The sequence below is a fragment of the Silurus aristotelis genome (genome assembly GCF_946808225.1).
Source record: "Silurus aristotelis genome assembly, chromosome: 7".
Lineage (NCBI taxonomy): Eukaryota > Metazoa > Chordata > Actinopteri > Siluriformes > Siluridae > Silurus > Silurus aristotelis.
Genome location: NC_139580.1, coordinates 5395795 through 5416590, shown reverse-complemented (window position 1 = coordinate 5416590; position 20796 = coordinate 5395795). Strand labels below are relative to the sequence as shown.

The following is a 20796-nucleotide window of genomic DNA, read 5'->3' as shown; positions in this document are numbered from 1 at the left end:
TTCCTTCTCTTCCTCTGTTCTGCTTTCTCCTCCTTCTCCTCCTCATTCTCCTTTTTTTGCTTTTCCAACCACTCTTTCTTCTCCTTTTTCCTGCTTTTCCTTTTTCTCCTCCTCTCCTCCTCTCCCTTTTAACCCTTTCTTCTGCTCCCCTTTCTACTCTTTTTTCTTCTCTTCTTTCTTCTCCTTTTCCTACTACTTTTGACCCTGATCGTGTGATGCAGACTTTGACGCAGGAAACCATTTTGTTGCACATCGTGATGATGATGATGATGATGAGGAGGAGGAGGAGGAGGAGGAGGAGGAGGATTATGATGCTGATTAGTGAAACTGCCCTGCCCTCTGCTGGACACACCGTTGTATTACACACACACACACACACACATACCACCATCCTAATCCTTTCGACTTGTGGCATGTGTGTTCGCAGATCTTCGGCATCTGCCTCGCCCAGAACCTGGTGAGCGACATCAAAGCGGTCAAAGCCAACTGGTGACACTACAAAGAGCAGATTCAGCCGAGTGACCTCTGTCCGTGTGTGTGTGTGTGTGTTTAAAAAAAAAAAGTAAAAATTCTATTATTATTTTTGAAAACACAGCTGAGCGGAGATTCACGTCTTCGCGTTCTCATGGAGCTTTACACGCACAAACTGATATTCCGAACAAACCGCTGGGACCGTTCTCTTTTTCCTACTTTTCCTACGAGAATGCAAGAATTAAGGAAGGAAGAGACGGAACCTCTTTACTTTTTTTTTTCTCCAACCTGTGGATAATGTTCCACTATGCACTTGCAGACTAAAACTCGGACTGGTGAAGACAAAGCCTTACGACGGTCTCGCTTTGGATGTAGAACGTCCCAAAGTCTAGCCGGACGATTTTCCAGCCGGATGACTTTCAACCACTACAGTCAAAGGAGGACTGTATTTTTTTTTTTATTCCGATTTTGCTCGACAAGTTAATATCCGGCTTCCGAGTCTCTTTAAAAAATTATTATATATTTTTTTTGGTATGTAATTTTTTTTTTCAGCTAAAATATAATAGTGATATGCTAACATTAAATCAGATACTGTTACTATATGAACAATGCTGCTTTAACCCGTAGAGGACTATAGACCGCTATACTAACCGAATAATATTTTTTCTTTTTTTTTTTTTTTTTTTTTCTTTTTTAAAACCAAGAGGGGACATTCCACTGAATTTCAATTCCAGAGCCAACCACTACAACCTCCACCTTCAGCACGTATTTTCTTCTTCCTGCTGCCTGTCCTGCTTGCACACGCTCATCCTCGCATCCTTACACCTGAGAGCCTTCGTTTGTAAACCAAATCCCTGGAGTCTTTTTTTGAGATTATCTTTGTCTGACTTGTTGTTCACGGTCGAGCCGGTTAACCCATAAAACTCTGTACAAGTTCATAAAATAGAGAGAGAGACCAAAAACGACAAACAATTACGACCGGATGCTGAAATCTGAAAACACTAAGTAGAGGTCTACTGATACTCGCCGGTAACCGATTAATCGAGCGATGGATACTGGATTTAAAAAAAAAAAACACTGTAAAATAGTGCAGAAATTTTCATATTTCATTCATTTTTATATAAATAAATATTTAGGAAAATAAAAGACATGCATTGAAACTAAAACACAAAAGTAACACTCCGAATAAATAACATTTACATCAAAAAAGACAACAGCATGTGGCGTCGGTGATTCGCCTCTAGAGGCCGCTCTCGTACTGTGTAACGCAACCCGGAAAAACTACAGGCATGTACCGATAAATCGGTCGACCTCTAACAGTAATGCAGCTCAGCCACTGCAGCACCTCAACTACTACAGACACACACTAACACTTTTCTTTTAGAGGTTTAAGCAGTGCCATTACTTTTACTTGATTGTTAATCAGTTGGGGGCACAGTCTCAGTTGCTTCACCTCCGACTGAATTTGACAAACAAAAATGGGACTCTGTAATCTTTTAAATGGTGGTGCTTTTTTCTTTTTTTTTCTCCTAAACAAAGTGGAAATTATTGATTTCACATTCATAATTTAACGTACTTTTCATTCAATGTAACATAAGTCTCTACGCGTAACCTGGCGTCTTAAGGTATCGTTCTTTCAGGAATGTATATCAGGAATAACGAAAGGTTTAACATTGTGTAAACGACACCTCAGTGTCTAAATCATCATGCACTCGTATAACACTAACAACTCCCTCGATAACCCACGGAACAGAAACGGGGGCTGTGAGATGAATCTAAACTGTGAGATGGTTTAAATTTTTTACTATAAACTCGCAGCTCTTCGGTGCAGAAAAAAATATTATACAGGAAATAAACTAGTTGCGACTTTTAAGTGCATTTGGGATATTTTCGTGCCATTTTGGTTTCTAGGGACCATGTATACACTCTCTCTCTCTCTCTCTCTCTCTCTCTCTCTCTCTCTCTAAATATATAATATTTAATTGCGATTAATCGCATGATTGTCAAGTTAATTCATGATTAATCGCAACCTAATGGCACATTTTTATCTGTTTTAAATGTACTTTAATTTAATTATTTTCCGATTTTTATACTCTAATCAACATGGTCATGGAAAAATCTGTATCCTTTATGCAAAAATATCTTGATTATTACTGAAACCACCCTAAAGCATAAAGAACATGTTTCAAAGACAGTAGTCTTGGTTTTCAAAGAACTCATTCATGTTTATTAAACAACAATAAATGTGTTGCGTTGAAGGGTTTAATTGCACGCTGCATTAATCGCACGTTAATAAAATGAGTGCTGTTATTAACGCAAAAATTTGGACAGCCCATGGTGATCGGTTTGAGGTAATATAGTGTAATTTGTTAATAATTTAACTACGGCTGTCAAAAATTACGCGTTAATGCAAATTAATTTGAACGGCACTCATTTTCTTAACGCGCAATGTTTGAGCCTTTTTATAGAAAATATAAATAAATACTTAAAAAAAAAAAAAAACGCAAAAGCTTTAACACAACACATTTATTCACGTGGTCCTTTCTTTTTTTACGGATACAAAAAAAAACACGTTTTTAAATCAAGCAACAAAATTCGCCCCGATTCTTCGTTTATTAACAGTTCGCATTCTTAAGTAGTGCGTTACCGCCGTCAGCTGTGATAACGAATCTGAGACTTATACCCTATTCCCCAGATCAAAATAAACCCCCATGATGCCCACATACGGCACTTAAAACCATCCGTGTGGAAACAGCAAAAGTTTGTACGGTGTCCTGATGATTTACGTCATTAAAAACACCATAATTACTTGAAAACATTTACAAGGATGATTTGTGTTCATGCTCTGTGTTGAGTTCGGTTTCACTAACAATAATCATACATTTGCGTAAATATTTCTCCATTAAATACTTGAAAATTATTAATTCACGGTGCATTCAAAACAGTCACGATTAATCGCGAGTTAACTCACGACGATCGTGCGATTAATCGCGATTCAATATTTTCAACGATTGACAGCCCTATTATTAATCACATTACAGTACACAATTTAGCAAAACGGAGCATTTTACAGTACTGTGATGTATTAACGATATAGTGTATATATGTGGCGGCGAGTGTGTGGACGAGCGCCGGTTCGTGAGTGGTGGGCGGAGCATACGCTGCTACGTTTGCCTGCCGTGGAAAACGTAAAATATTTTTTTTACAGTTTTGTCGTTTACTATTGCCATCGTAAAATACAAAAACAATGTAAGTCAAACCATCGTAACTCGGGGAACCATCTGTGTGTGTATGTATACAGTGGTCCCGCGGGAACCCACCACGAGTTCTGAAAATCCGCGAATTTTGGATGCAGCCCCTATGGTACTTTAGTGAATTTATCTAGATATTGTGTCACTTTAAAACAATAATGTGTTTTAAAAATTTTAGGAAGTTTGTTAGTGAAAAAGTAGTTTAAAAATGTTATTCCTAACGTTCCTGAACGTTTGGTCCCGCTGCTGATTCACGTGAATTTGCTGAAAGTTGCCGTTAGTTAGGTTCCAAATTAGAACTCGTGAATTTTTCCGGGCCCGGAGTTCCGAACCGCAAATGATCAGGGGTTGACTATATATATATATATATATATATATATATATATATATATATATATATACATACACGTGTATGTATACGTTTATATACTTATTTAAGACACGGCAGGGAGGAGTTTTATTAACAGGGATGCATGTTGTTGGCAAGTCAATTGTCCCGCATGTGCTTATAATTTGTATTTTCATTTTAAAACTACTCTCGTAGGACGTCCCCCATGATTAGTTTTATTTCTATCTATCATAGAGGTGGAGACTCATGTTTAATCTTCTTTTGTTTGCAGCAGGGTGGCCTCCCCTTCCTTTTGCTCTTCCTCTTCCTCGTTTTGCAGTCGTATTATTCCTGGAAACCTGTGACATCACAGGCGCAAAAACAAACAAAAAATGTGTGAACGGTCCGAGCGTTATCGTGCCGCTTGAAATCACATGATCGACATTCCTTTCTAATACGTTCACTTTTTTAAAAAAATATACGTTCAGAAATCATTATAATTGCGTGGGTTGATAATGACAACGATTTAGCGCATAGAGACCAGAGACCTAATGGTTATCAGTTACCGAGGGCGCACTAATAAAGCCAGCAGGTTTGGGTCTCTTACTCCGTCTGACCAATCAGAATCCAGGAATCGAGACAGCAATCAAATTCGTTGCCTCGGATTTTAGAGGTTACACGCCGATAGCAGTATTTTCCCATTGCATGAACCTCTGATTAGTGAATGAAGTCTTGAAGTTAAACCAGTCACCTTCTGTTCACCCGAAAAAACAAAGCAATTGTTCATCTTCCCAGTCTAATAGGTAGCTACTAGCTAGCTAACATTTGCCAAGAAAGCAATTCAGCTAGTGAGCCTTGATAACACTTCTTCTTGTGCACACACTAATCTTTTTAAAGCACTTCCACACAGATACCCACTTTAACTGCCTGAATTGTTTATTCGTAATGCCATATATGGAGAAAGAGAACCAAAGTGGCTAAAGTGCTAATGTAGCGTCATGAGATCTAGGGCTCTAATGCGTCTATCTACAGTTAAATAATCTTTTTTTTTTTTGGGTTTCTCACAGATTGTTATATTTATTTGTTAAATTAAAAGCGATGCCCGTGTAGGATCGGATTCTCGACGGATCGTCAGGTTTTTTCATCCCACTTGTTAAAAACGAAGCTGTAAATAACCACTCCCTCGCTGACGACTAACTATATGACACAGTTTTTGGGCCATTTAAAGGAGGGCTTCTCAAAATTGTAAAAAAAAATAAATATATATATATATATATATTTTAAATATATATTACAACATTTAAATAAATTTAAAAAAATTATTATTCAAAATATGAATTAATGCAAATAAATTCATACATAACCATAAGCTTTTTATCTTAGTGTTCAATGTTATTTTTGCCATTTATTACAGTTTCTGAAACTTTCTGATTAAATATAAATGAATGAATAATATTTATTATTATGATTATGATTATTATATTGTGTGGTTTAGAGATTCCATTTTGAGAACCTCACAGATCCGGATATTTATTTTCCCATGATATTCCCAGCTGATGTCACTGTCTGATCCTCACTTAGAAACCGAGAACGCTCCGGTCCTATCACAGTATTTTCAGTTCATCCGAACTGGACTGATCTTTAAAATCAGGGTAGAATTTTATATTATTTAACCAGATACCCCCAAAACCCCATCCACCCCATCTCACCCGATCTCTTCCACATTGCACAGTGTTACAAACTGAAGCGGTTTTCATTCTGGATTCACGTGAACCCACAGCACGCGTAATAGCCGTTTTATAACATATTCACGCTATGGAACAGTTTGTGGACCGAGCGAGATTATGGGCTTCTTTTTCAACATTCCATTCCACATATAATCCCCATTTCCAGTTATTATCAAATGCAGTGGATACGGGATTATTCTGTTCAAGCGTTTTCTGTTCTGTTTTCTTTTCTTTTTTCCAGCTTTGTAGTAGCACCCTATACCTAGATTCTGTGATTGCTCAGATGCGATATGTCTCTCTCTCTCTCTCTCTCTCTCTCTCTCTCTCTCTCTCTCTCTCTCTCTCTCTCTCTCTCTCTCTCTCTTTTCTCTCTCTCCCCATCATTATTCAAGAAGAACAAATAATAATCGAAACGCGCCTATCCTATGCCTCTGGTTTGAGAGGTATTTATGCGTAATTCTCTTTTAAACGTCCGTTTATCGACTTGATTGTGGGACATGGTCTGTTACACTGTATGTTATATAAAATATGCTCTTTTTCATATTCAATAAAAGGATTTATGACCTTGTATGTCCTTTCATGCTGCCACACGTCATGGGTTTTGGAGTTGAAATGGTGGGATGTACAAGGGATTTTTTTTGGAAGATCAAAATTATTGTGTCCACTAGATGGTGACAGATTTGCTCAAGTGTTCCAATTGAACAGCAAATCACCTAAATCAAATAATGGTAGGTGGGGAGGGAGGTAAAGAGGTAGAGAGGTAAGAATTGTAGGTAGAGTGGTGGTGAGGTTGGGGGGTAGGAAAGTGGGAAGGGAAATAAGGAGGTAGGTTGGGTAGATGAGGTTGGAGGTGGGAAGGAAGGAAAGTGGTAAGGAAGGGAGGAAAGAATGGAGGTGCTCAGGTAGGTAGGTGGTGAAGTGGGGGAGGGAGGTAAGGAGGTAGGTGGGGAGGGAGTAAGGGAGGTGGGCAGGTAGTTAGGTAGGTGAGGAGGTAGTTAAGTAGGTAGGTAGGTGAGCAGGTAGTTAGGTAGGTGAGGAGGTAGTTAAGTAAACTACCTCCTCACCTTCCTAACTACCTCCTAAACTACCTACCTTTCCACCTACTTAACTACCTCCTCACCTCCCTAACTACCGCCCCACCTACCTGCCTCCCTAACTACCTCCTCACCTCCTTCCCTATCTACCTCCTTACCTACTTTCCCAACTACCTTCCCACCTACCTAACTACCTCCTCACCTACCTACCTCCTCACCTCCCTAACTACCTCCTCACCTACCTACCTCCTCACCTCCCTAACTACCTCCTCACCTACTTAACCTTAGGGAGGTGAGAAGGTAGTTTGGGAGGTGAGGTGGTAGTTTGGGAGGTGAGGTGGTAGTTTGGGAGGTAGTTAGGGAGGTGGTGGTGGAAAGGTGTGATGTCAGGTTATATTTGCTGTGTTATAGGCAGGAGTGTGATTACAGTCATCCGAAAGAGACTCTTATCAGATCTGATCCCTGACTCCGGATCGGAAAACACTCCCTACTTACTAACATACGCTTTCATCCTCTTCATCCTTCTCACCCTTTCCCAAATCACACACTCTGCTCACTGTAAAGGACACACACAGTATATATTATACATTTACTGAAAAGTACAACAACAAAAGACAATAATGCAAAGAGACACTAACCAGGAGGAAGAAAGCTAAAGGATAAAAGTATAAGAAGGGGGAAAGATATGAATAAGAGAATGATAGAAAAATAGGAAAGAATCTCTTCTTAATAATAAAGTAATAAAGAAACAGTATTTTTTAACGTTTCAGAGTACATTTCTGGGTACATTATTATTGCAGTGCATTGTGGGATTTCACGAGTGGCTCATTTCCCCCATGAGATTTAAAATACGACTCAAATTCCCCTGCAGCTGATGACCTTTGTCCTCTGACCTTCAGCTGCTTTACGACTGCCGCACCTTCTGCTGTGATGTGACATTTCAGTAAGCAGCAGAAGATTATCCGGAACGATCTCCGTGTCCAGTCTTTATAAAGTGGAGATATGTGATGTGATGATGCCATTTAAACTTCTTGTCTCACACTCCAGTAGGGACATGTCCCAAACCACAAACACTGTTCAATCTACAGGACACTTCACCAACCATCTAAAACCTGTGTGTCAAACTCAAGGCACAAATCCGGCCCGACGTACAATTATATCCGCCCACGAGATGATTTTATAAAGATCTATTATTATTGTTATTAATGTCCCGGTGATATGAAGCGCTGATAAACACAAACTACAGATCCCATAATGCAGCGCTTCAGCGGTCTTACTGAACGCTAGACTACCTGAGGACATTCCAACGTCAATCAAGTCGAGCTTCTGTTGATGTTTTTAACACTATTGTACAGTTATTGTGAAACAGCGCCTCACAGTGGTGAAGAGAAAAGTTGATTCTGAAAACAGAGCCTTTTAAAACCGATGGGATTCTGAGTAGATGTTTACTGACACTGCGGTAAACACGTGTGTCTTATTTGTGGAGCGAATGTGGCTGTAATTAAGGAATTGAATCTAAGACGGAACTACGAGACAAAACATCAGGAGAAGCTGAAAAACCTGAATGCAGAGCAGAAGATACAGAAAGTAGAAGAGTTGAAGAAGAATCTGACATTTCAGCAGATGTTTTTCACCACAGCAAAATCACAAAGTGAAGCTGGTGTGAAAGCAGAGGAGAAATCAGAGTCACATCAGCCGGTTATTTACTGAGGGAGAGTTTCTGAAGAGCTGCATGATCAAGCTGTGAGACGTCTGGTGTTTAACAGGAGATATTTTTATGAAGAGCAAAATATTTTAAGTTCTTTAATGTTGAAGTTTATTTATTCTGGAATTATATTCCTGTCTGTTTTTATTCATATTTATGTAAATAAATATCTCACCATCTTTAGTCATCTATGTATATGTCCCAAACCACAAACTCATCACCATCTTTAGTTCACTATGGACATGTCCCAAACCACAAACCCAACACCAACCATCTAAAACATCCCACCATCTTTAGTCCACTATGGACATGTCCCAAACCACAAACCCAACACCAACCATCTAAAACATCTCAACATCTTTAGTCCTCTATGGACGTGTCCCAAACCACAAACCCAACACCAACCATTTACAACATCTCACCATCTTTAGTCCACTATGGACATGTCCCAAACCACAAACCCAACACCAACCATCTAAAACATCTCAACATCTTTAGTCCTCTATGGACGTGTCCCAAACCACAAACCCAACACCAACCGTTTACAACATCTCACCATCTTTAGTCCACTATGGACATGTCCCAAACCACAAACCCAACAACAACCATCTAAAACATCTCACAATCTTTAGTCCTCTATGGACATGTCCCAAACCACGAACTCAACACCAACCATCTAAAACATCTCATCATCTTTAGTCCTCTATGTACATGTCCCAAACCACAAACTCATCACCATCTTTAGTTCACTATGGACATGTCCCAAACCACAAACCCATCACCAACCATCTAAAACATCTCACCATCTTTAGTCCTCTATGGACATGTCCCAAACCACAAACCCATCACCATATTTAGTCCTCTATGGACATGTCCCGAACCACAAACCCTTCAACATCTTTAGTCCTTAATGGACATGTCCCAAACTCCACACCTTGTTCCCTCTAAAGTCACATCAACACCATTTTACTCTCACTGGCCCTCTAGTCTAAAATAGTGAAATTCACCCAGCTGTAGACTTGTATCATCTGACCCTTCGGTTCCTCCTGAAAAAACAAATCCTCAGAAGATATTAGAGGACACGATGAGAAGATTTTTTTCTTCTTCTCTTTTTATTTTTATTTTTTTCAATCGTTCTGCTGTTTTTAGTGTGATTCAGCTCACAAAGAAAGAAGCCCTTGTAAGAGATTTATGAACAGGAACTCACCTGTGTATTTAAAGACTCCATTGATCTCGGTCAGGGGCATCACATCAGCATCAGCTGACCCTGAGGGGGGTGAGCGCTCGGTCACATGAAAGACCTCAGCACCTCCATGCATGCAAGTGTGATCGGTGCGGCGCCGCCGGCTCGAAATCCTCCAAAGAACCTTTTGTTCTCTCAAAACAAGTACATTAACGTCGCATAGAAGAAGCGTTCAAAATCACACACTATACACCCTATTGGGCAAAAGTAATGGGACACCCGACTTTTCCAGAAGCACATAGTTTTATAGGACGGCTCTGGATGTGGTAGCATGACTATGCTCTGATCTCAACCCTACTGCTCTCCAGGTCTCCTCAACTCACCTACGACAGTGCCTGACTTTATTAACACCATTGATAATCCCCACCAAATCCCCAATAATCTCCAGGAAATCTAGTGGAACATCTTTCCAAAATTATGGAAGTTCTTATAAGAGCAAATGAAAAATAGGACGTTCTGAAATCACATACCAAATGCATTTTTTTCATAATTCATGTTGTGTCACAGAATGTTGTTTATTCTCTTTACATCTAGACTTTTCTGTTCTGATGCCAGGTTGGTTGAATAAACTTTCTAGCTGTACGAAAAGCTGAGGCATTCTCTATCTTTAATTGACCTCCTCTTCAAACTAGCACATTTTTCCCCTGTTTGTTTTGTCTTTGTTTATATATTTTTTTTAAGTGCATAATAATTCCTCTCAAAGTTTTACGCTGATGGTATCTGAAGTTTTTAATCGAGCGAACGCAGTGTTGATTTATTTATTGATAAAGACACTTTTGTACGTCGCTCTGGATAAGGGCTTCTGCTAAATCAAGTAAAAGTTAATGTAAATCAGAATCAGTCTTTATTGCCAAGCATGTTTGCATTTACAAGGAATTGATCGAATTTTTGACGGAAGCTTCCAGTTGCACACTTTTTAAAGTAAAAATGGAAATAAAAAACGCGAAATAAATAAAAAGGATACAAATTATTGCAAATTTTTATAAAGAAAATAAATTAAAAGTGTTATTGCATAGTGTATAGTATAGTAGGTTTGTATAGTATATAGTATATAGTATAGTATGTTTGTATAGTATATAGTATATAGTATAGTATGTTTGTATAGTATATAGTATATAGTATAGTATGTTTGTATAGTATATAGTATATAGTATAGTATGTTTGTATAGTATATAGTATAGTATGTTTGTATAGTATAGTATGTTTGTATAGTATATAGTATATAGTATAGTATGTTTGTATAGTATATAGTATATAGTATAGTATGTTTGTATAGTATATAGTATATAGTATAGTATGTTTGTATAGTATATAGTATAGTATGTTTGTATAGTATATAGTATATAGTATAGTATGTTTGTATAGTATATAGTATATAGTATAGTATGTTTGTATAGTATATAGTATAGTATAGTATGTTTGTATAGTATATAGTATATAGTATAGTATGTTTGTATAGTATATAGTATATAGTATAGTATGTTTGTATAGTATATAGTATATAGTATAGTATGTTTGTATAGTATATAGTATATAGTATAGTATGTTTGTATAGTATATAGTATATAGTATAGTATGTTTGTATAGTATATAGTATATAGTATAGTATGTTTGTATAGTATATAGTATAGTATAGTATGTTTGTATAGTATATAGTATATAGTATAGTATGTTTGTATAGTATATAGTATATAGTATATAGTATAGTATGTTTGTATAGTATATAGTATATAGTATAGTATGTTTGTATAGTATATAGTATATAGTATAGTATGTTTGTATAGTATATAGTATATAGTATAGTATGTTTGTATAGTATATAGAATATAGTATAGTATGTTTGTATAGTATATAGTATAGTATAGTATGTTTGTATAGTATATAGTATATAGTATAGTATGTTTGTATAGTATATAGTATAGTATAGTATATAGTATAGTATGTTTGTATAGTATATAGTATAGTATAGTATAGTGTAGTATGTTTGTATAGTATATAGTATAGTTTGCATAGTGTATAGTATAGTATAGTATAGTATAGTATAGTATAGTATAGTATAGTATAGTATAGTATAGTATGTTTGTGTATTATATAGTATAGTTTGCATAGTGTATAGTATAGTATAGTATAGTATAGTATAGTATAGTATAGTATAGTATGTTTGTATAGTATATAGTATAGTATGTTTGTATAGTATATAGTATATAGTATAGTATGTTTGTATAGTATATAGTATATAGTATAGTATGTTTGTATAGTATATAGTATATAGTATAGTATGTTTGTATAGTATATAGTATAGTATAGTATGTTTGTATAGTATATAGTATATAGTATAGTATGTTTGTATAGTATATAGTATATAGTATAGTGTTTGTATAGTATATAGTATATAGTATAGTATGTTTGTATAGTATATAGTATATAGTATAGTATGTTTGTATAGTATATAGTATATAGTATAGTATGTTTGTATAGTATATAGTATATAGTATTGTATGTTTGTATAGTATATAGTATAGTATAGTATGTTTGTATAGTATATAGTATATAGTATAGTATGTTTGTATAGTATATAGTATATAGTATAGTATGTTTGTATAGTATATAGTATATAGTATAGTATGTTTGTATAGTATATAGTATATAGTATAGTATGTTTGTATAGTATATAGTATATAGTATAGTATGTTTGTATAGTATATAGTATATAGTATAGTATGTTTGTATAGTATATAGTATATAGTATAGTATGTTTGTATAGTATATAGTATATAGTATAGTATGTTTGTATAGTATATAGTATATAGTATAGTATGTTTGTATAGTATATAGTATATAGTATAGTATGTTTGTATAGTATATAGTATATAGTATATAGTATAGTATGTTTGTATAGTATATAGTATAGTATAGTATGTTTGTATAGTATATAGTATATAGTATAGTATGTTTGTATAGTATATAGTATATAGTATAGTGTTTGTATAGTATATAGTATATAGTATAGTATGTTTGTATAGTATATAGTATATAGTATAGTATGTTTGTATAGTATATAGTATAGTATGTTTGTATAGTATATAGTATATAGTATAGTATGTTTGTATAGTATATAGTATATAGTATAGTATGTTTGTATAGTATATAGTATAGTATGTTTGTATAGTATATAGTATATAGTATAGTATGTTTGTATAGTATATAGTATATAGTATAGTATGTTTGTATAGTATATAGTATATAGTATAGTATGTTTGTATAGTATATAGTATATAGTATAGTATGTTTGTATAGTATATAGTATATAGTATAGTATGTTTGTATAGTATATAGTATATAGTATAGTATGTTTGTATAGTATATAGTATAGTATGTTTGTATAGTATATAGTATATAGTATAGTATGTTTGTATAGTATATAGTATAGTATAGTATGTTTGTATAGTATATAGTATATAGTATAGTATGTTTGTATAGTATATAGTATATAGTATAGTATGTTTGTATAGTATATAGTATATAGTATAGTATGTTTGTATAGTATATAGTATATAGTATAGTATGTTTGTATAGTATATAGTATAGTATAGTATGTTTGTATAGTATATAGTATATAGTATAGTATGTTTGTATAGTATATAGTATATAGTATAGTATGTTTGTATAGTATATAGTATATAGTATAGTATGTTTGTATAGTATATAGTATATAGTATAGTATGTTTGTATAGTATATAGTATAGTATAGTATGTTTGTATAGTATATAGTATATAGTATAGTATGTTTGTATAGTATATAGTATATAGTATAGTATGTTTGTATAGTATATAGTATATAGTATAGTATGTTTGTATAGTATATAGTATAGTATAGTATATAGTATAGTATGTTTGTATAGTATATAGTATAGTATAGTATAGTGTAGTATGTTTGTATAGTATATAGTATAGTTTGCATAGTGTATAGTATAGTATAGTATAGTATAGTATAGTATAGTATGTTTGTATAGTATATAGTATAGTATGTTTGTATAGTATACAGTATAGTTTGCATAGTGTATAGTATAGTATAGTATAGTATAGTATAGTATGTTTGTATAGTATATAGTATATTTTCCATAGTGTATAGTATAGTATAGTATAGTATAGTATAGTATAGTATAGTATAGTATGTTTGTATAGTATAGTATGTTTGTATAGTATATAGTATAGTATGTTTGTATAGTATATAGTATAGTTTGCATAGTGTATAGTATAGTATGTTTGTATATTATAGTATAGTATAGTATAGTATAGTATAGTATAGTATAGTATAGTATAGTATGTTTGTATAGTATATAGTATAGTATGTTTGTATAGTATATAGTATAGTTTGCATAGTGTATAGTATGTTTGTATATTATAGTATAGTATAGTATAGTATAGTATAGTATAGTATAGTATAGTATAGTATAGTATGTTTGTATAGTATATAACAGAGTATGTTTGCACTTGATTGAATTGATTGAATTTAAATAAATTAAAAAAGGATAAAAGTTATTGCACATTTTTATAAAGAAAATAAATTTAAAGTAATATTGCACCAAAAGTACAGATTTAGATATTGAAAAAAAAAAAGGTATTGCACATGTTTTCTTTAAGTCAAGTCAAGTCAAGTTTATTTGTATAGCGCTTTTCACAACAGACATTGTCTCAAAGCAGCTTTACAGAAAACAACAGTGAAGGTGAATGGTGTGCGTTTGTCCCTGATGAGCAAGCCGTGGCGACAGTGGCAAGGAAAAACTCCCTTAGATGATATGAGGAAGAAACCTTGAGAGGAACCAGACTCAAAGGGGAACCCATCCTCATATGGGTGACATCAAGAGTTTGGTCATAAATCTTTCAACAATACAGAACAATTTGTGATCATCATAGATCCAGCATCAGCTTCTCCATGCCAGGGCCTTTAAACACTCGGCATCTACTTCTCCATGATCATCCATAGGTCCATAATCTTCACGAGGTGGGACGTGACTGGAGCTGGCCAAACCTCAGGATGCCTCGGGATGGGGAGAGAAAGAGAAGCAGTGGAGAGGAATTAGCGTAGCTGCTGTTCATGATATTAACAGCACAAGTTGATAATGTGCATGTAATCATATATTCTGGAGCACAAGGTTGTGATGTGATGTGTGTGATGTGTGTTATGTGTAGGCTTTGCTAAAAAAGATATGTTTTTAATCTACACTTAAACTGGGAGAGTGTATCTGAACCCCGAACACTGTCAGGAAGACTATTCCAGAGTTTAGGAGCTAAATGTGAAAATGCTCTACCGCCTTTAGTGGACTTTGCTATTCTAGGAACTACTAGAAGCCTAGAGTTTTGAGATCTCAGGGAGCGTGACGGATTGTAGCATGTTAAAAGACTGGATAGATACATGGGAGCCAAACCATTTAGTGCTTTATAAGTGAGTAGCAGTAGTTTGTAGTCTATTCGAAACTTAATAGGAAGCCAATGTAGGGACGATAAGATTGGGGTTATATGATCGTATTTTCTTGACCTAGTAAGAACTCTTGCTGCTGCATTCTGAACTAACTGAAGCTTGTTTATTAATGATGCAGGACATCCACCTAGTAATGCATTACAGTAGTCTATTCTAGAGGTCATAAACGCATGGACGAGCTTCTCTGCATCAGATATAGATAACATATTTCTTAGCTTAGAAATATTTCTAAGGTGAAAGAAGGCTGTTTTTGTAACTTGATTGATGTGATTTTTGAAAGATAAGTTGCTGTTTAAAATAACTCCCAGGTCTTTTACCGTTGAACTAGTAGTTACAGAACAACCGTCTAAATGCAGGCTGAGATGCTGGAGCTTCTGTGTACTATTTTTTTGGGCCGATGAGCAAAATCTCAGTTTTATCAGAATTTAATAGCAGAAAGTTATGGGTCATCCAACCTCTTATTTCTTCAACACACTCAGTTATGCGAGCTAATTGAGCTGTATCGCCTGGTTTGGATGAAATATATAGCTGGGTATCATCAGCATAACAATGAAAGCTAATTCCATGCCTTCTAATAATATTTCCTAATGGAAGCATGTATATTGTAAAAAGCAGGGGTCCTAGAACTGACCCTTGTGGCACGCCATAATTTACTAGCATTATCCTGGATAGCTCTCCATTTAAATCTACGAAATGGTAACGATTGGACAGGTAGGATTTAAACCAGCTTAATGCCTGTCCCTGAATACCGATGTAATTCTGTAAGCGATCGAGGAGAAGATCATGATCTATAGTGATCTTTATTATTATTGCACAATGGGTAAAGCGTTGAAGTGTTCATGAGGTAGATTGCCTGGGGGAGGAAACATCCTGTGTCTGACTGGTTCTTGGTGCTCTGTAGCATTAGGCAAAAAATGGTTGGATGTGGATGTGTACAGTTCCTGTAGATTGGGCAGGGGTGCATCAATAATCCTTTCATCTATTCGGACTGTCCTCTGTGGTCTTCTGATGTCTGAATGTCACCGAACGTCCATTATATTATTCTATATCTTATGGTCAAGTGTCCACAAACGTTTGTCCATACAGTATGGCCCTCCTGAGATGACCCATGGCCTGGTCCTAATGTTATTCCAGGGCACGAAGGACCTCAGTGTGTTAAGGAGGTCACATATTTTATTACTCCTAATCTACTGATTGGTTAATGGTGTAATTGGATGGAATCAGATTAGATTTCCAACGGCTGTTCTGGTGAACTCGGAGAGTTATTCAATTAATGGGGATATTAGTTAATATGATTGAGTTCGTTCCACAGCTCTGCTCACTGCGTGGCATTTTTACTCGAAATCTGATAATTTACTAAGTCCCTCTCTCTATCTTTCTCTCTCTCTCTCTCTCTCTCTCTCTCTCTCTCTCTCTCTCTCTCTCTCTCTCTCTCTGTCTCAGGCTATAAATTTGCACTGGATGAGTGAAAATTTGGCAATAATGCACCACTACAGTATATAAAGCTGTCTTCAAAGGTCATTTGTGGACACCTGACCATAATATCGGTAATGTGCTTCTTTTCGAACATCCTTTTCCTCAGTGAGTCCCCATTTGCTGTTCTACAACCCTAATTCCAAAAAAGTTGGGAGACTGTGTGAAATGTATATAAAACAGAATGCATTGAATTGCAAATCTCTATAAATTTTAAGGAAAAAAACAGTCATTTTGAATTTGATGGTTGCAAAAGATCAAAAAAAAAAAAGTGAATACAGGTCCATGTTTACCACTGTGTAGTATCACATCTGCTGTCTGTATACATCTGGGAACTAAGGAGACCAGTTGCTGGAGTTTTAAAAGAGGAATGTCATCCCATATATGTCTGATTAAGGATTCTAACTGCTCAACAGTTCTGGGTGTCCTTTGTTGTGTTTTTTGTTTCATGATGAGCCAAATGTTTTCTACTACAAAGTCATGCCATTGTAAAATATGCAGTATGCAGTTAGCATTGTCTTGCTTATATATGAGACGTTTTCTGGATGGAAGCATTTGTTGCTCTAAAACCTGTAAATACCGTTCAGCATTGATAAAGCCTTTCCAACTGTGCAAGCTGCCCATTCCACAAGCAGCAATGCACCCCCCATGCCACCAGAGATGCGGTTCTTGAACTGAGAGTTAAGAACAAGCCGTGTAGTCCCTCTCCTCTTCAGTCTGGAGGACGTGGTGTCCAAAGAAAAACATGCAGGTGGTTGGTTTGAAAGAGGCAGATGTAGAGGACAGAGTGGTATTGAGATAGATAAACTACAGTGGCTCTCTATATACATCATCCAACATCAAGATATTTGTTTTCATTTTACCCAATTCTTTCCCAATTTGGTCATTTCCCAACTTCACACCCACTGGTCGGTTCTCTTTCAAAAACAGCTATGGATCAGGGAAGGTTTGTGTAAGAACGTGGTTCCTCTGATCCATGCAAAACCGCTGCGCATTTTTAAACTGCTGCTTAAGTTGTGTCACGTAATGGTTTGTTCATTTTGTACGAGTCTTTAATGTCACTCAGAAGAACGAGTCATCTCAGAGTGATCCGTTCATTTTCTACAGGACGCACCTAAGCAAAGCATATATCAAAATAATATATTATAAAGCAAAATATCCGTCTGGTTATGTACATGAAACAGAATTGAGTAGTTTACCTCTCGAATCTTCTAGTCCGAAAGTATATATATATATATATATATATATATATATATATATATATATATATATATATATATATATATATATATATATATATATATTATTTGAACTATAGTCTAAGTTAATTTATGTAGACGTATTGTGGTATCTGTTGATTGAAGATGTAACATTTTATTTTATTTCTGGTTTGAAGGGGAAAAAAAATGTAAGAAATTGATTCAAAGAATCAAGTAACTAAAATCTCCCATTACTATTTGTGTCTGAACTGAACACACTCCTGGAAATTCCCATCTACCCGCTTTTACACGTTTAATTGCATACCACGATTGGCTAGTGACACTTTTAATGAAAGGGACAATAGCATCCCTTCCAAAAACAGAAACAGCAGCCAATCGCGGTCTTATTGACGACTGTAGTGGTGTTGGGATTCCCCCCTTTGATCGTCGCATTATTGTTTTCGCACCAGGGCAACAATTGCCTTTTTTACTTTCATATCGCATCAGTATCATCACTGTTTTTTTTTTTTGTCTCATTCTGCTAAAGGCATTTCATATGACACAGTCTTCAACGCTGTTTCACTGTTCTTTTGTGATCTTTAGTGCTTTCAGTGGTTTAAGAAATTGACCATAAACAGATATAAATCAGTACAGACATTTAGGAATGCTCTTTTTTATTTACACTCAAAGTTCTGGCTTATGCGTTCTGATTTCTAGGTTGGTTAGGGACCTCAAAATCGTTCGGATCTTTCGCTTTTTTTTTTTCCCTTCTTCCAAAGCATTGATTTCACTTGACCCAGGCTATTCATTGTGCTTCTCAAATGAATTGCTCTCATTTCAGTAATGGAATTGGGCTTATTGACTCGAAAGGTATTGACGGGTAGAACGTAACAAAACTGCACGCTCGCAGTTAATTATTTTACTTCTGTTTTATTGAACAACACACAAACACACCCACACACACACACACACACACACACACACACACACACACACACAGACCTCAAGATAACATCGCTGTGCAATGTGACAGCCAACTTGCTTGTAATGCATCATGAGTGTATGCAGTGTGTATGCAGTGTATGCTGGATGCGTATAAGTCGTAAGTGGTGACTGAGGACGTGCAGTAAATTTCCTGAGATGGTTTGAAGAGAATAGAAATACTTTTCGGAGTCGTTTTGCGGTATTGCATTCAAACTAATTATAAATTACAATATATTTAGCAGAACCTGAACACCTTCTCTGTTGTTAAAAAACAAAAAGTGAAGCAGAAGGCTTACCGAGAGCTCACCTTGCTCCTCAGCTACTGGTAAAATCTTAGCGTTGTACCATAGAAAGCATTCTCGTGAAGTCCTGATGTCAAATTTTGGTACAACAGCTGCACAATGCGTGACTCGCTGTAGATCAAGTGGAGGTTAAATGTAATGCTACGACATTCAAATTCATCCCATACTGTTGCATGCTAACAGTTCTGTCAAGCACCTAGACCAGTATAGCTACACATTCCTCTTTCTAAGAGTGTACTTTTATTTATTAAGAACAATTATTTTTAATCATCCACACATGCCTTATACATTATATTATTACTTCATGTTTCTAGAATTGCATTCTTGTTTCCTTTTCTTGGTTTCTCTTCCTGGGAATAAATTATGCATAGAAAGAAAACAAGGGTAAAAGCACATGTAAATTCCAAAAGGTACACTTTTATTTACTGAAATATCGTATAATACCTTTTGACCTCTCTCTCAATGAGCATTGATTAAAACTGTATTGCCTGGCCTTGGCTTTAACAGATCCGAATAGATCTATACTGCAGTCTACTTGCACATTTATATGTTCAATAGGGGTTTATAGCTTTATAGCAGGTAATCTTAAGAGAATAATTCATTCTACAGCATCCAGAGACATTCGGTACAATCGTGTGATGAAGAACAACATATGGCTGGGAAATTAAGTTGTGCCAATACGTTTTGTCCATTTAATGTATTAGCATTGATGAGACCTGGGAAGAATGGGGAGTGCACTTCACAAAGCTCGAACATGAATTAATTCTATTGGAAAATAAAAATGTACATAAGCAATGAGTCCCAAAAAGGAAAACTTCCCTGACTTACACCAGGTCAGGAGAAAATGGCAAAAAAAAAAATCCAGTAAAGAGTCATGAGAAGCAGTTGAGACAAGCGAGTCTTGAGACAAAAAAATTTATAATGCGGTCTAATAAAAATATAGAATGTGTATATTGGAATGCAACAATGTAGTTTTAATGCTTTTAATCAAAGTGGATGTTAACTATTGGCCTCAACTGTATTTGATATCAATCTTAATCTGAGACAGACAGACAGACAGACAGAGAGACAGAGAGAGAGAGAGAGAGAGAGAGAGAGAGAGAGAGAGCACGCGAGCTTCATGAGCGGAAGAAAGCTCAACCCCGAACATTTTTAACCGATTCGCCATCTTCTGCACGATGATAAACAAAGAACGATCCGCACAATCTCACTTCCGCACCCATCCTACTCACCAGATTTGGCTCCTGCAGACTTCGCCCTCTTCCCGAAGATAAAGATCAGCTCAAAGGTCGCTGTTTTGATGCCGGTTTCGAAAAGTAGTGTTCGAAAAAGAGCAAATGTATTGCTGTGCAAGGGGAGAATTTTGAATATGATCGTGTAAAAACTTAGATAAATTAAGTATATACAGTGAGGAAAATAAGTATTTGAACACGCTGCTATTTTGCAAGTTCCCCCACTTAGAAATCATGGAGGGGTCTGAAATTGTCATCGTAGGTGCATGTCCACTGTGAGAGACATAATCTAAAAAAAAAAAAATCCAGAAATAACAATATATGATTTTTAAACTATTTATTTGTATGATACAGCTGCAAATAAG

At 35.5% G+C, this 20796-nt stretch overlaps 1 protein-coding gene across 6 annotated transcripts in view; it reads left to right on the top strand.

Annotated features, from left to right (window-relative positions):
* tspan17 (tetraspanin 17) overlaps positions 1-6153 on the top strand; it is a 43483-nt gene extending 37330 nt beyond the window's left edge. For all 6 annotated transcript variants that reach the window (XM_083547187.1, XM_083547192.1, XM_083547191.1 and 3 more), the window contains exon 9: positions 428-6153. In XM_083547187.1, the coding sequence (XP_083403313.1) occupies positions 428-493 (66 nt within the window). In that variant the 3' untranslated portion in view covers positions 494-6153. The remainder of the gene's footprint in view (positions 1-427) is intronic.
* The last annotated feature ends 14643 nt before the right edge of the window (positions 6154-20796 follow it).